Raw genomic sequence first — 15,525 nt, 5'->3', positions numbered from 1 at the left:
GTTCCTGGAAATTACCTTCTGGTTGCCCCTATTTTTTCAGAAAAATAGGAAACTGAGAAGGAGGATGAGGGAGAGGCAACCGAGCTGTAGGGAGAGCAAAAGGCATAAACCAGTTGGCTAGGAAAGCAGGAGGATGAAATGGACTAGGGAAATAGAAGGACTGCCTGCCAGGTAGAACTAAATGCCTTCCCAAGGTCAGTAATCATCCATTTACAGAAAGACCAATCAGTATGGTTGCAAGTCTTCCTCCATCCTCGTTCAGTTGTTTGGGTGCAGACACAAAGGAAACAGCAAGTTGGATTTAACTAGAGCTGAAGTTTTACCAGGAAAGTATGACAAGGTTAGAAGAGGCAAGGGAACTGAGAATGTATACAAGGAAATGCTTTATTACTGATCCTTAGATCTAAACTGGATTTAAGAAGGGAAATGTGAACATAAGGAACAAAAGGGACAGTGAGTAGGAAGGAGTAGGACCAACAGACTGTGGGTCCTGGTGGGGTTGAAGACTTGTTGGAATAGGGGACCCGGAGAGACAGGATACAACAGGCAGCCAGAGTGGGACTCTTGCAATTAAGACTGTGGAGGGAACGCAACCATGGTTAATCATAAGGCCTGGCTAGCACATGGCAATGTGTGGTTAGATGGGAGGAAGGAGGTGTCCAAGTTCACTGAAGGAGAGAAAGTCAAGAAATAAAAGGCCAGGGTAATGAAAGGATAATCTATGTAAAAACTAAAATAACCAAGATTTAAGACAGGAGAAGTAATGCAGAGTTAACAGTGAATCACAGCTAAATTCTTTAAGGAACGACGTAGAGGGACCAACAGACCTTTTAATAGCAGAAGAGATTATCCATGAGGTATACTCTGATGGCATGAGATGAAAAGTTGGAGGGGTTTTGGAGAAAGAAGTTCTGAAAGCAGCAATGACAATCACCTTCACACCTATACACCTTCAAGCCAAGCAGCACACTGGATATAGGAGAAAACAGCCGACTTTGAGGACATTCTGGGAAAGGTCTGTCCTTAGAAGTGAGCCGTATTTCACCTAGATCAAGAAGATGAAAGGAGTGTTCAGAGAGGTTGAGGACATTTTGCGCACGGGAAGGGTTTTAAAAGCTGAGGAGTCAGAAAAGGATCCATACGAAGGGTTAAGGGAGTCAGAGAGTAACAGAAAACCTAGGCGTTTCCCATATTAATTAGAAAATCAGCTTGTGAATGTCTAGAAAAAACCCCGTTGAGATTTTGTTTTGAATGGCACTGAAACCACAGGTCAACTTGGGGAGAACTGATGTCTCTACGTTATTGCAGTTTCCTATCATGTAATGGTATAACCATTTATGTTTTCTTTAATGTCTTTTGATCAAGTTTTATAACATTCTCAATGAGGATGATAGCCACTAACACTTAAACTGTGCTTATTCCATGCCCGGCACTTAACTAAGCACTATATATAAAATCTCCACGGCTACCGTGAGCATATCCCTAGCTTACAAATCGTCCTCTTACCTCTAATGTGACTTCTCTGGGCTTGCGGCCGTCAGAGAGGCTGACTCAGCCTAGAGTGAGCCCCAGGGTTCCTTAGTCTTTGAATGAGTGTCCTTGCCCACGGTCCAGTGACCACACCCTCGGGTCCAGGGACCACTACAAAAGACTGGAAGAATGAAAGAGCTGAGAAACTCTCCTCTGGGGCATGGTTGGTCACAATTCTAACCTTATTTATTTTGATTTGCTGGCTCAAACTTCTTCCTGTCTACTTTGTCCATTTAAGATAATTGGATGTGCGGGGTGGCTCACACTGACCACATCGGTATTTTGAAGCTGAGTCAGAACACCTTACCAAGTAGTTCTGTGTGGTATTCTAGCTCATGGCACAGGTAAAAATAAAGGAAACTGTCACCACACTCTACGAAGTTCTTTTTATAGTGTAACGTAATTGATGTTCTCTCTCAACACAGCTGATCTGAATCATGGTTGAGTCAAGACAGCATATGGCGTCCTTTGCTAAGCTGACAAGTGGTGTGGGTTTCTTTTTTCGGGGGGGAGTTGTTTCGTTTCTTTTTCTTTTTTTTTTTTAATAATGACCTTCCTCTCCAACTCCTTATTTTTATTTAATTATTTATTTTTGGCTGTGTTGGGTCTTCGTTGCTGCAGGGGGCTTCTCATTGTGGTGGCTTCTCTTGTTGGGAGCACGGGCTCTAGGCACATGGGCTTCAGTCGTTGCGGCACACGGGCTCAGTAGTTGTGGCTTGCGGGCTCTAGAGCACAGGCTCAGTAGTGGTGGCGCACGGGCTTAGGTGCTCCGCAGCACATGGGATCCTCCCAGACCAGGGCTCAAACCTGTGTCCCCTGCATTGGCAGGTGGATTCTTAACTGTGGCACCACCAGGGAAGCCTGTTTTGTTTCATTTTTTGTTTTTGGTGCAGCCAAAGACTCTTGTTGGTCAGAGGCTCAGTAGTGTTTGGGGGAAGCTATGTGAATGTGTGTACATGCAGATGATAGGTTAATTTTGAGTTCTGCACTATGCTGACCTCTGAAGTGCTCAATATTCCCTTTCCTTATGAAAGTTAAACATACTGATGCGAGCAATGAGGAACACCAAAACATTTTCTACCTCTTGAAATCATCATCATCTATCATTATTTGATAATTTTTTATACCTCTTACTAGAGTCTTTCCTCTGTGCTCTCACTTTATATCTAATGACCCCAGAAAATTAAATAATCTAAGGAAATAATAAAAATACAACCAAGGGCTCCTCATGTGCTAGTAGGTACTGAAAATACAGAGGTAAGTAAGAATAATCCTACTCTCAGATTGTTCTCATTCTAGTGGGACTGGTAGGTGATTAAGTGATCATAATACTCTAGTGAAGTTCTCTGAAAGAGGTAAGGGGAACATAGGACAGAAGCACATAGGTCAAAAAGGCTTTCAGGAGGGGTTGAAATGGTCATTAAAACCTGAGGGAAAATTAGGAGTGTGTGTATGAGGAAAGGAATGAAGTTACAAGTTTAATATTACAGCATTTGAGGTATTCCCCCTTTAGTGGTTTGAAGTGAGCTAGAAATACACTGTACCAACTAGAGTTGCATCACTAAACACAGAGCATGGTACACAGCATATGTGAGGTAATTAAATAAGTAAATAACTAACACGGTAAATCGAGTTAATAACTTTCAAGCAATCAGAGCAGTCATTATTGACTGGCTGTCAGTGCTAAGAAGTGACTTTCTTCATTACAGCCATTGGCTCTTCACTGTTTATTCAGTTCAACATATATTAAGCACTCACAATGGACCGGGCACTATGCTAGAAGATACCATAAAGAAGACAGACCCTGCCCACAGCAAAGTCACAACCAAGTCAGGGGAAACACATATAAACATCTATTGCATTATGAAATGAAAGTGCAGTGAGAAAGGAGTTCACACTTTAAACATCTCCCCTCCATTCCAGACACAGTAATCATATGTTTATTTCTAAAAATTATAAATATAGAGCCCAACTTTAAAACAAGGTGGATATCTCCACACAGCAGAAACTGACTGGAAACACTTGGCTATAATCAGGTCTAAAGCCAGAGTGGGACATGTCCAGAGCGGCCTAAGGTCGTCTGCAATTCAACTCGGGCAGGATGAAGAGAACCAAAAGCCGCCTACACCTCGTGGTGATCAGAGTCACTACGTAAAAGTCAGTGTTAGGACAGGACTCCCCTGCATCTGAAGAGAGAGAAAAAGAGCTGGACTCAGTGCAGCCCTATGTATGGGTTACCTGCAAAGCTGTGCGCCTCCAACGTCAGGACAAAGCCAAGACGGCTTCAGAGATGGAACCCGGTCCAAGATGCTGGCTAGCTTAGTGACCAGATACACGACATCCCAATATCACTATGACACAAATCACCAATAGCAGGAAAACCTGATCTTAGGCTGGGGTCACTGGGGAAATAGTTGGAAGAAAACGCAACATCATTATACAAGGAGGAGTGAGCCCAGAAAGGGAGAAAATGTAACAAATTTCTCAAGGTGAGCCAGCAAACTAAAAGTTCAAAGAGAAAATCTAACCCTAAGAAAAACTGGCCCCTTTCTTCAGCACTCCCAATGACAAACCTGCAGAATTTGTGCTTCCCAACCCCGCAACTCTAGACCGTGCTGGGCTAAGCCCTGGGGCCAAGACAAAGAACGTCTCCATCAGAGAGCACAGAAGGGGATCTAGTGTATCTTAAACTAGATCCACAGAATGATCACTTTGAGATTCTAAAGCCAGTGAACCAGCAGGCAAAGAAGAGTGACTACACTGGCAGGAGAAACCCACCCTGATTATCAAGAAGAGTTGCTACTACAAGCTGGGCACCAGGAGGAGTAATCTGGAACTCAGGGGTTCAATGGCTGTCTCTTGGTACTTCCATGTCCAGGGATAGCCACAAACAGGCAGCTGCAGCAAGCACAGACTGACAGGAGACAGGCAACCAAGGGCTCAGCCCCCTCGGCATCACAGCCCAGCTACATACAGTGCTGGGGGAAAGTCAGGGAAGTCTAGACTGGAAGCAGGAGCAGGGAGATGATTATCCAATTATGGCCTCAGGACAGTCTTCAGCACTGGGGACTGAACTTACTGCACTAACACTCCTGTCCAGGTCTTTCCTTTTAGATTCCAAACAGCTATAGCCTCCAAGAGCCCGTGACCGAGTGAACAGTATCAGGCAAGAGGAGGTCTCAGAAGAATAGCATGCCGTAACAAATCTTCATGGTGTCCCTCACCGCACAGCCTTGGTCCATCCAGATAACAACCCCAGGGGCAATTCTCAACCAGTGGGCAACAGGTTAATAGATAAATCACCCAGCCCTGTGCACAGATAATTTGGAGGTGCACCCCTCAGGGATACCCAGTGGGGTTGAGCTCCAGCTGCCTACAACGTAATTACCACTCAATACGGCATCCCTACATTGGTTGTTCCCCCTTCCACACCTAGCTTCCCCCGTGCCACACTCCTGACTGCTGGGGGTCACCTATGATTAAATTACTTCACCCAAGTCCCTACCTCAAATTCTGCTTTGGGGAAAAAAAAATCCAAAGGCTCAGGTATACAAGGAGACATGTATAAAGATGGTCTCTGCAGTACTGTTTGAATTACCAAAAATTCAGAACAAATCCAATACCCATCAGTAAGAAAAAAGGTAGGTAAATTATGATGTAAGCTTAGGAAGGGACACTCTACAGCAGTTGAAGTTAATGATCTAGCTCTCTGTGTATAAAAACTGGTAGCACTCGAAAACAGAGCAAAAATTAAAGATGCAAACTGCAGAGTGTACAGCATAAAACATACAGTATAACACGTACAAGGGAGGGAGGAATGAGACTGGAAAGTGAAACAAGAGCCCTGCCCAGCACTCTCACCTCCGGACATTCACGCCCTTCTGTGTGACCCTTAGAACACGCAATAGTAAGGGTATGTCCTTTCCAAGATGATAAAGGCACCCCAGCTCCCATCTCGAGCGGGCTCTCTCGGATCGTTCGCTTTCAAACAAGCCGGCTGCCGAGGCACGAGCAGCCCTGGGGAGGGGTCCATGTGGTGAGGAACTGGAACTTTCTGCCCAGAGTCACTCGTGTGGAACCCCGACCTCCCACCCCAGTGAGGCCTTCGGGAGACCAAAGACCTGGCCCACGGCTTGACTGCAGCCTCGCGCAAGACCCCAAGCCAGATCCACCCAGCTAAGCAGCTCCCAGATTCCGGACCCTAATAAACTGTGTGAAACAATAAATGTCTGTGGCTTCAAGCTGCTAACTTGTGGGGTTATTTGTTCTAATACCGAGGACATTAACAATATCAGTAATGTTTTGGATTTTGAGAGAACAAAATTTTAACATTTGTTGATTTTGCAAGTGAAATACATGGGTACTTGTTATATTATGTTATATCATCCTCCATAAAGGCATTAACATTATTATATATTTGTGGGTTTTGACTTGACAAGAGTTTAAAAATAAGCAAACAAACCAACAAAAACACTAAAGTGAAAGTTAACGGAAAGCTTCAATTTCCTTTTTCCTTAGAGTACACAAGTATGGTTTTCTAAAATGTCAGCTCCTAAAGCACAGTCACTCCATGCAAAATCATCTCAATTCCTCGCTCATGTCATAACGTAAGTTACTGTCAAGTACTCACTTTTTTATTGGAAATTCTACAACTTTTTAAAATTATTTAATATCGCTAAAATACCTTTCTACCAAGGAATTAAGATTTTGTAATAAATTACTGCCTACATCTTTTGGATCTGAAAAACCAATTTTCTTCCACTGACTTGAGTTATTAAATCTATTCCTTATTCTAAAGTTCCAGAGGCAGTTCCAAAGCCTATAAAAACAAGAACTTGATCATGGAATTGAGATGAAATTAAAAATTTTACAAGCACTATTTTAAAATATGAAAAAAATTCAAGAATTACCACACTTTTCATTTCTTTTCACTCCTGATTCTGACTAGAGCCTGCAATAATAACAGTGGTGTTTGCTGGCATCAACTACGTGCCAGGCACCATTCCAGACTCGACATCCAGCACCCCCTAATACCCACATCAACCCTACAAGGTAGGCATTATTATAATACCCGTTCCACCAGGGTAGAACTGAGGCTCAGAGAAGTTAAAAATATTTGCAGTTCATGCAGCTACCATGTTGCAGTACTTAGATTTGAAACTAGACCTACGCCTTACAAAAGCCTTTTTCCCCTGAAACCCACTGAGTCCAAAAAGATATCAATATTTCATACTGACACATTTCAACAGGGAGAGGAAGAAGCTCCCCGAACTCAAATTGTTTAAAGAACAAAACAATTTCAGTCACTCTGCAAAACAGCCCCTGCATTATTCACAGGTCACAAAGAGCCGAGGCAAATCCCACTCCTACCCCAGAGGAAGGAGATCTCGGGTTCCACAGCAGTAGGATGACATCACACTATGGCTACCCCTGCAATGCAAGATTCCAAAAGCACCCCCACACTGCGATCTTCAGTGGGCAATGAGCTGAAATTTCCAGCCACGTTACTTCCCTTATCCTTCCAGGATTACTTCCATTTCTTTCTACATTTGGTTTCAAGCATTTCATGCATTCACACATCAGTCACTTCAGCTCATCTCAGGCTCCGGAAACAGAGAGCACTGTGTGGCATAGATGAAAATGTAAAACAAAGCCCGACTCACTCTAACTGTATGAAGAACATTAGATAAATCTTTCGTTTCTTAGAGCAAATTTTACAATTCACAAACATTGTTTTACCACAAAGTCTGAGATTCAGCTCGAATAAGTTCTTCTGGGGGTGGCAAGGAGAAGGACAATAATTTTACACACAGAAAACTGAGATATAACTTACATACAGTGAATTACACAGATCATTAGTGTTTAACGAGTTGTGTCAAATCCAGGCAACCAATACCCATCTAGATAGAGCACATTTCCTTTACTCCAGAAAATTCCCTCATGCTCCTTCCCAGTCAACCCCCAACCTCCTCTGACAACCATTGTTCATGTCTGTATTGCCAATTAGCGATACAGACAAGATTAGCTTTGCCAATTGTAGAACTTCATAGAATCATACAGTATGTACCGTTTGTCTAGCTTCTTGCATTCAGTATGTTTTGAGATTCGTCCATGTTGTTGTGTACACTGGTGGTTCATTCATTTCAATTACCGGGCAGTTTTAGCCATTCTCCCATTGACGGACATTCGAGTTGGTTCCATCCAGTATTTGGCTATTACCAATAAAGCTGCTATAAACATTCTTTTACAAGCCTTTTGTGAACGTATGTTCTAGAGTAAATACCTAGGGTCATAGGCAAGTGTACGTTTAACTTTATAAAAAACTGCCAAAATGTTTCCCAAAGCGGTTGCACCATTTACACTCCCACCAGCAATGTACGAGAGTTCCAGCTGCTCCTCCACAACCTTGCCAAAATTTGGTGCACGAGAGTTCCAGTTGCTCCACAACCTTGCCAAAATTTGGTGCACGAGAGTTCCAGTTGCTCCACAACCTTGCCAAAATTTGGTGCACGAGAGTTCCAGTTGCTCCACAACCTTGCCAAAATTTGGTGCTGTCAGTCATTCTAATCTTAGCAATTCTAATGAGTACGCAGAGGTATCTCATTATGATTTTACTTGTTTATAACAGCTTTATTGAGATATAATTAACAAAGCATACAATTCACTCATTTAAACTATATAATTCGATGGATTTTGGTATATTACATTATTAACTTTTTTAATTGTGGTAAAACAAATACGTAACATGAAATTTGCCATTTTGACCATCTTTAAGTGTAGAATTCAGCGGCTTTAATTATATTCATAATGTTGTACAACCATCACCACTAATTCCAAAACTTTTCTAAGACCCCAAACAAACTCTGTAACCTTTAAACAATAACTCCCCCCACCAACGCCTGGTAATCTCTAATCTCCTTTCTGTCTCTATGAATTTGCCAATTCTAAGTACTTCATAGAGGTGGAATCTTACAATATTTGTCCTTTTATGCCTGGCTTCTTTCACTTAGCATGTTTTCAAGGTTCACCCACATTATAGCATGTATCAGGACTTTATTCCTTTTTACGGGCTGAATAATATTCCACTGTAGGTACATACCACATTTTGTTTATCCATTCATCTGCTGATGGACACTTAGGTAGTTTCCATCTCTTGGCTATTGTGAATAATACCTCAATGAACACTGGCATACAAGTATCTGTTTGAGTCCCTGCTTTCAACTCTCTTGAGTACGTACATACCTAAGAGTGGAACTGCTGGGTCATACTCTGTGTTTAGCTTTTTGAGGTGCCACCAAACTGTTTTCCACAGTAGCTGAATCATTTCACATTCCCACCAGCAATATACAAGGGTTCCAAATTCTCCACATCCTCACCAACACTTACTTTCCATTTTTTGGCAACAGCCATCCTAAAAAGCGTAGAGTGGTGTCTCACTGTTTTAATATGCATTTTCTTGATGATTAATGACATTGAGCACTTTATCACGTGTTTGCTGGCCATTTATATAATCTTCCTTTGTAAAGCACAGATTTTTATGACCAATTTTTAATTGGATTGTCTTTTTATTACTGAGTTGCAGGAGCACTTTTATATATTCCAAAGCAAGTTCTTTGTCAGATATATGTATTGCAAATATTTTCAGTCTATGGCTTGCCTTTTTCATTTTCTTAATGGTGTCTTTTGATGAGCAGAAGTTTTTTTAATTTTCATAAAGTCTAGCTTGATAATCAGTTTTTTATTGCAAGGTTAATGTTATCTGTGTCCTAGATGAGAAATGTCTGCCTACACACAATATCACAAAGATATTCTCCCATCTTCTAAACATTTTATAGTTTTAGCTTTTATGTTTAGGTCTGCAATCCACGTTGAAATATTTTTTGTGAATGGTCCAAGGTATGGGTCAAAGTTCACTTTATTCCAATTAGATATCAAGTTGTTCTACCACCACCATTTGTTGAAATAATTTTTAGATTGACTTTGGTTTAGAGTTTGCAAATATTTTGGAAATGGGCTTAACACGCCTTACACAACATTCAGCATTCAATAAAAGATAGGACCAAATGACTAAACACAAGAAGACAGAAAATGACAATAGATAGTTATCAGGCACATTCTCTAAAAAAAAACTATAATTAATATGCTTAAGAAGGTAAATGACAAAATGAATTTCAACAGAGTAAAATCCGTTTAAAAAAACGAAAGAAATTCTGCAATAACTCAAAACTACAATACCTGAAACTAAGAACACAATAGATGATAGCAGATTAGACACAGCAGAAAAGAGGAACAGAGAACTAGAAGGCAAATTAGCAGAAAAATTTCAAATAACCAAAGCTCAGAGAGAATGGGAAATACATAAAGGAGGCTTTGAGAGATATAAAATACAGTGAAAGGTTTAACATATGTGTAATTACAGTCCTTGAAGGAAAGGAAAGAACAGGAGAGAAGCAGTATTTGAAGAAACACTGGCTGACAATTTCCTAAACTGTTCAAAGACACCCAATTCAAGAAGCATTATCCAAACAGGATAATTACAAAAAAGCCAACCATCTCTGTCCTCATAGGCCTTCATTCTGGAAGGAGACAGAGAACAAATAAGAAACTACTATTAATAATTACATAGTAAATATGTTAGAATCTAATACGTTCTTTCTTTAAAAAAGGGAAAATAGTTTATAAGGTAAAGGGGTCCCAAAGTATGGAGGGAAGTATCTGCACTATTATATAGGATATACAAGGCCATGAAGGAAGTAATCAGAAAAATAATTTTGACTAAACATAGGTTAACAAGAAAAAAGTAGCCACACTGAGAGAAGCTTAAAAAAATTATTATCTACAAGAACATGGAAGAAAAAAGACTATGCACGCACCATGAGTAATCACTTACACAAATAGCGGCAATTTGTTAAGCACCTACAATTATCAGACTGTATGCTAGATGCTAGGGATACAGGGAGTGTGATACACTTTATTCAAGAAGCTTATCGGATGGAAGAGCAATGAGGTATCAGTTTAAGCATGAGAAGAATTTACAGAAAGCAGTATCCAAATGTTACACTGTTTCATGAATACTCAAGAACCAGAACATAATCTTCCCTACAGAAAAAAACAGAGTAGCATTACTCAACAGAGCTTACTGTGGTGATGAACAATTCTGTATCTGCACGGTCCAATACGGTTAACCACCAGCCACCCGTGACTGCCTACCGAGTACTTCAAATGTGGCTGGTACAGGAATGGAATTACTAATTTTACTTATTGCTAATTAATCTAAATAGCCACATGTCACGAGTGGCTGCACAGACAGTGGAGGTATAGAGTATGACAACCAATCTCACTTGGTTCTACACTTTAATAGAGGGGTCTGCATACGCCATAAAGATAAATGATGAAGAAATACATCATAAGGGTGACTAAAGGGCTGGAAAATAAAACCTCCAGGAGAAGGCTGAAAACAGAATTCTTAATGTATTTACATCTTACTCTGTTCCAGAAAGAATCTAGCATGACTTGTAAAGACTCGGAGCACAGCCAAGAAAAATCACTTGTTAAATGTTAAAAATGCAGATGCGTACATTAAAAAGGTATAAAACAAATTTAAAACAACTAATAAAAAGAACCACCTTCCACAAGGAAGAAATAACTGAATAGCCTCTTGGTACTGATATTTTATGACCATAAGCAATTTTTTTTTACAGATTTTAGTGGTTAAGACACTATTCAAGGAGTGGGTTATAGAACATGGATTTAATCCAGAGGACGAAAATTTTAGCTTGGTATACTGATGATCTATATACCAATATATATAACAAATTACCCCCAAACTGAGCAGTTTAAAACAAACCCATTTATGGTCTCACACAGGTCAGAGTCTCTCGTGAGCTTGCACACATGGCTGTGGGCTTGACCAGGACTGAGAGGATCCACTTCCCGGATGGTCATCACATGGCTGCTGGCAGGAGGCCTCAGTTCCTCACCACACAGATCTCTCTACTTGGACGCTTGAGTGTCCTCACAACATGGCAGCTGGCTTTGTCAGAGTGAGTGATCCAAGAGAGAAAGCAAAGGGGAAGCTGCACGGACTTCTGTGTCTCAGAAGTCACACACTGTCATCTCCCCCAGGTCTATCATTTACAAATAAGTCACTAAGTTCAGCCCACACTCAAGGGAGGAGGAATTCTTTTGTTCCATCAATTACTTTCTTACTTTACTCAGTATGTTTTTGCTTTGGCCGGTGTTTTTCTATTTGCTACTCTGAGGCCTCATTTTGCTTCACTTTACATCCCATCCAACTCCTAACACCTTGGTCCATCCTCCTTCTGGGTCCATTGACATTGGATGGATCCTCTCAGAGCAGCTGGACTCTGGAAACCCCCTGAGTTTCTGTGAGGGTGATTTGCCCAAAGACACACAAAGAAGTAGTGGCAGAATCAGGACCAGAAGCCGGATCTCACAAACTCTCATCAAGGGCTCTCTGCCCCACCACACAACTATATGCCTCCCTATCCCAAGACCTGCACATCAGTTCACCTTTCCTGGTCTTCAAACTCCGCCTGGAATTAGGACAAACTTCCTGCCAGCCCCAGGAAAAACTCAAATCAAATATGGGACACATCTTCACTTCCTCATTCTTCCCCAACAATCCAATTGGTCCCTGAGTCTTATCTATTCAATCTTGTAAATATTTTTCAATATTTATCCTACCCACCCCATAGATAACATCCAAAATTCAGGCACTTTTCTCTTTCACTTGGGCTTCTGCATCTTCTTAAAAGTCCCCTGCCTCTACCCTCACCCTAATGTATCCCCAACAGTGGCAGTCAGAGATCTTTCTAATATACAGATCTTGCCATGCCATGCCCTTGAAAGAACCTTCAATGGTTCCCCTCTCAAGGGACAGAGTCAAGAAAGGTCTTGTAAACTGGCTCGGGGTCTCGGATTTTATCCTCCAGGTTATAGTGTCCTGATGTTTGACCATCTCCTCTGTACCATACACCTTACCTATGTTATCTCATTTAGACCACTCAGAAACCGTGCAAAATCAGCACACAGTCCCTTTGCACATACTGTTCTTTCTAATTAGCCCTCTCATCTGTAAGCCACGAAGCCAAAGTAATCTAAAACCTTTCCTGGCCCACCAATCTACCCACGAGGTCCGCAGTTCCCCCTGTGCCACTACCTCTTCTTGTCTAGACCCCCCATTACAATCTGTTTACACAGCAATTACTCCAACATGCTTGAAAAAAGGGGGTATCACATTCATCTCTGCACCTTCAGCCTCTAGAAAAGAACCTGTTTCAGAGTAGGTGCTTAATAAACGTAGATAACTGATTACTGACTAAAAGGAGGGTCCTCATGGTATAGATATGCTCAAGCAGTAACTCATTCAACACATCTCCCAGAGTGTCATATCAATTAACATATCTCCCCCAAATCCCAAGGAGCAGTGCCCTGGGCTCTTAGCACTCTTCCAATTGCTCAACACTTCTCATTGTGATTTAAGGCAGTAGAACTGCTCAGATCAAAAGGACCTCTAGGACTTCTATGCTCCCTCTACTCTTTGCTATCTGCTGGTTCCCCAGAACAGGACTTTCCAGGAGAAGACTTTTTATTTTTCAACTTCATCACCTAGCACAAAACCTGGCACATGGGGGTCCATCCATAATGTGTTAAAGGATAGTATCAGCTAGCAGTTACTTAGTACTATGTGTCAGGTATGTGCTAAGGATTTAATATGCATTATCTCATTTAATCCTGACAAACCATGTCCCCAGAAAGGTACTGTCCAACATTATTCCTATTAAACAGACGTGGAAACTGAGGCCCAGAAAAGACTAGAACAAAATCAAACAGGCACTGACTGAGGGCATCACATACTTTATATTTTCACATGCTTTATTTCATTTATTCCTCTGTACAATTCAGAAATGAAGTCATGTATTATACTCCCATTTTTACGCAAGAAATCTTAAGGCTTGGAAAAACTGCACAATAACGCACGCACAGCTTGTAGGGTCAGGAACCAAATCCAGGTCTGTCAGACTCCTGGGCACCTTTGACAATGGCCATCTGGCCCTTCAATGGCAGAGTAAGGATTGAAGCGGCCTCTCCACAAAGCGCGGCCACCACTGGGGATGCAAAGCCTTAGCTGACAGGCCGAATGGAGTGACGCCACCTCCCACCTTACACATCTGTAACGTGTCTCTCCCCCACCAGCACGTATGCTGACTCCGGCGTCCTGTGGGTCTGTTCCCATTACAGGAGCGCCATCAACGCGACTCAACTAACCAAACAGGCAGCAAGCGGCCACAGCCTCACTTGGCTCGGTCCCCCTTCCTGCACCCCGACTTCACACCTGTACTGACGGGCGGGGAGCTGGTGTCAGCCCCCCGGGGCACCTCGAGGACCGGGCGCGGGAGGACGCGGGCCTGGCATCGGCGGCCCGGGGCCCCTCGGGCGCATCGCGGAGGCCGCCACCCCGCGGACGTCCCGGGAGGAGGGGGCGGCCCGCTCCCCAGAGGCCGCGCCCCCGCCCCGCTCCCGCAGCCCCACCGGGCCGCCCCCGACGCTCGCGCCGCCCGGGCCGTTACCGATTCCGCTGCTCTTTGAAGAGCGCCGTCAGCGCACGGAGAGCCTCCAGGTCCTGGATGGGCGCGGGCACCATGACGCCGGACAGCCTGCCGGGCGGCGGCCTGGGCGCCGCCATCTTGCCGCTCGCAGCTCGGGCCGAGCTGGCGACGACGAGGAGCAGCAGGAGGAGGAGCAGGAGGGAAGGCAGAAGGGGGAGGAGCGCGCCCACAGCCTCCTGACGCCGCCGCCGCCGCCGCCGACTCTGCGCCGCTATAGCCCGTGGCCGGGCTGGGAGAGCGCGAGAGCACGCGCCCCGGCTCGCCTCGGGCTGGAGGACGCAACGGCTCGGTTAGGGGAGGGGGCGCGGGCGGAAGTCCCGCCTTAGGGAGGGGGCGCCGGCCGGAAGTTCGGCCTGTGGGGAGGGGGCGCGGGCGGAAGTTGTGTTTGAGGGGGCGGGGAAGTCAGGAGGGTGGAGGATCACAGAGAAGTCTGCATGGGGCACTGGGACAGGGGCACCCTGAGGGGGGAGGTGCGGGCAGAGGGGGTCTCCCCGGGAGGGGTATGAGGAAGGGTGGGGAGTCCTGCAGAGGCTCCCCCGGCGGAAAAGGCTGAAGACCTGGATCCTGCGGTTGGGTGGGTTGACCAGTGCCCACACCGACCCACCCGGAACTGGAGCAGTCTGTCTCCAGCTTGCAAGTCTCAGACCCTGGAAGCTCACTTCCCAATTCGTACTGATCATTTACTGACGATAACAGTTCATTTACCAGGCCTGCTTGGGATGAGAATACGTCGTTCTACCTCATCGAGGGCTTTATATACAATTAGATGTCAAGGAGCTAAATTCTACATAGGTAGGGTAAGAATTGTGTTTTTCTAAGGGAAATGAGTATATTTTATAGGAATCAGACAAGGCTTCTGTGGGGTGTTGGTAACTCGTATGTTTTCTTTCCACCACGCTTTATCATATCATGTATATGTCCTTTCAACAGGCATTGTTGCCAAGTCCCATGCTAGGTGCTGGACAAACGGTGGTCCCTCGGTATCTGTGTGGGATTGGTCCGGGATCTCCCATGGACACCAAAATCCGTGGATGCTCAAGTCCCGTAGTTGGCCCTCTGTATCCACGGATGTGGAACTCATGGATACAGAGGGACGCCTGTGTAAATATCAATAAGAGACGATCCCAACCCTGAAGAAACTCAAAGACTATTGAGAGAGAGACATGCAAACATAATTGAATACAGTTGATTACTGCTATGACAGAGGACTACACAAATTGCTATGGAACCATTTAAAAGATGTAAATAGTACCCTCTACATTTTTACTGGAAGAGTAAGTGTGTGTTTATAACGTAGCGCTTTTGATGTTCTTTGCTAAATAAAATTTAAAGACCCAGTAAACACCACCAGAGTATGCAGGAG

The 15,525-nt window shown here is 43.6% G+C and overlaps 1 protein-coding gene across 2 annotated transcripts in view; it reads right to left on the bottom strand.

Moving 5' to 3' along the window:
- The window catches only part of ATXN10 (ataxin 10), a 153,563-nt gene extending 139,097 nt beyond the window's left edge, over nt 1-14,466 (bottom strand). For both annotated transcript variants that reach the window (XM_067698374.1, XM_067698375.1), the window contains exon 1: nt 14,124-14,466. In XM_067698374.1, coding sequence (XP_067554475.1) covers nt 14,124-14,239 — 116 coding nt within the window. In that variant the 5' untranslated portion in view covers nt 14,240-14,466. The remainder of the gene's footprint in view (nt 1-14,123) is intronic.
- Nucleotides 14,467-15,525: the final 1,059 nt, after the last annotated feature.

The sequence above is a fragment of the Pseudorca crassidens genome, chromosome 11 (genome assembly GCF_039906515.1).
Source record: "Pseudorca crassidens isolate mPseCra1 chromosome 11, mPseCra1.hap1, whole genome shotgun sequence".
Taxonomy (NCBI): Eukaryota; Metazoa; Chordata; class Mammalia; order Artiodactyla; family Delphinidae; genus Pseudorca; species Pseudorca crassidens.
Note: the sequence above shows the minus strand (reverse complement) of the source record. Positions and strands in the feature narration are given on the sequence as shown.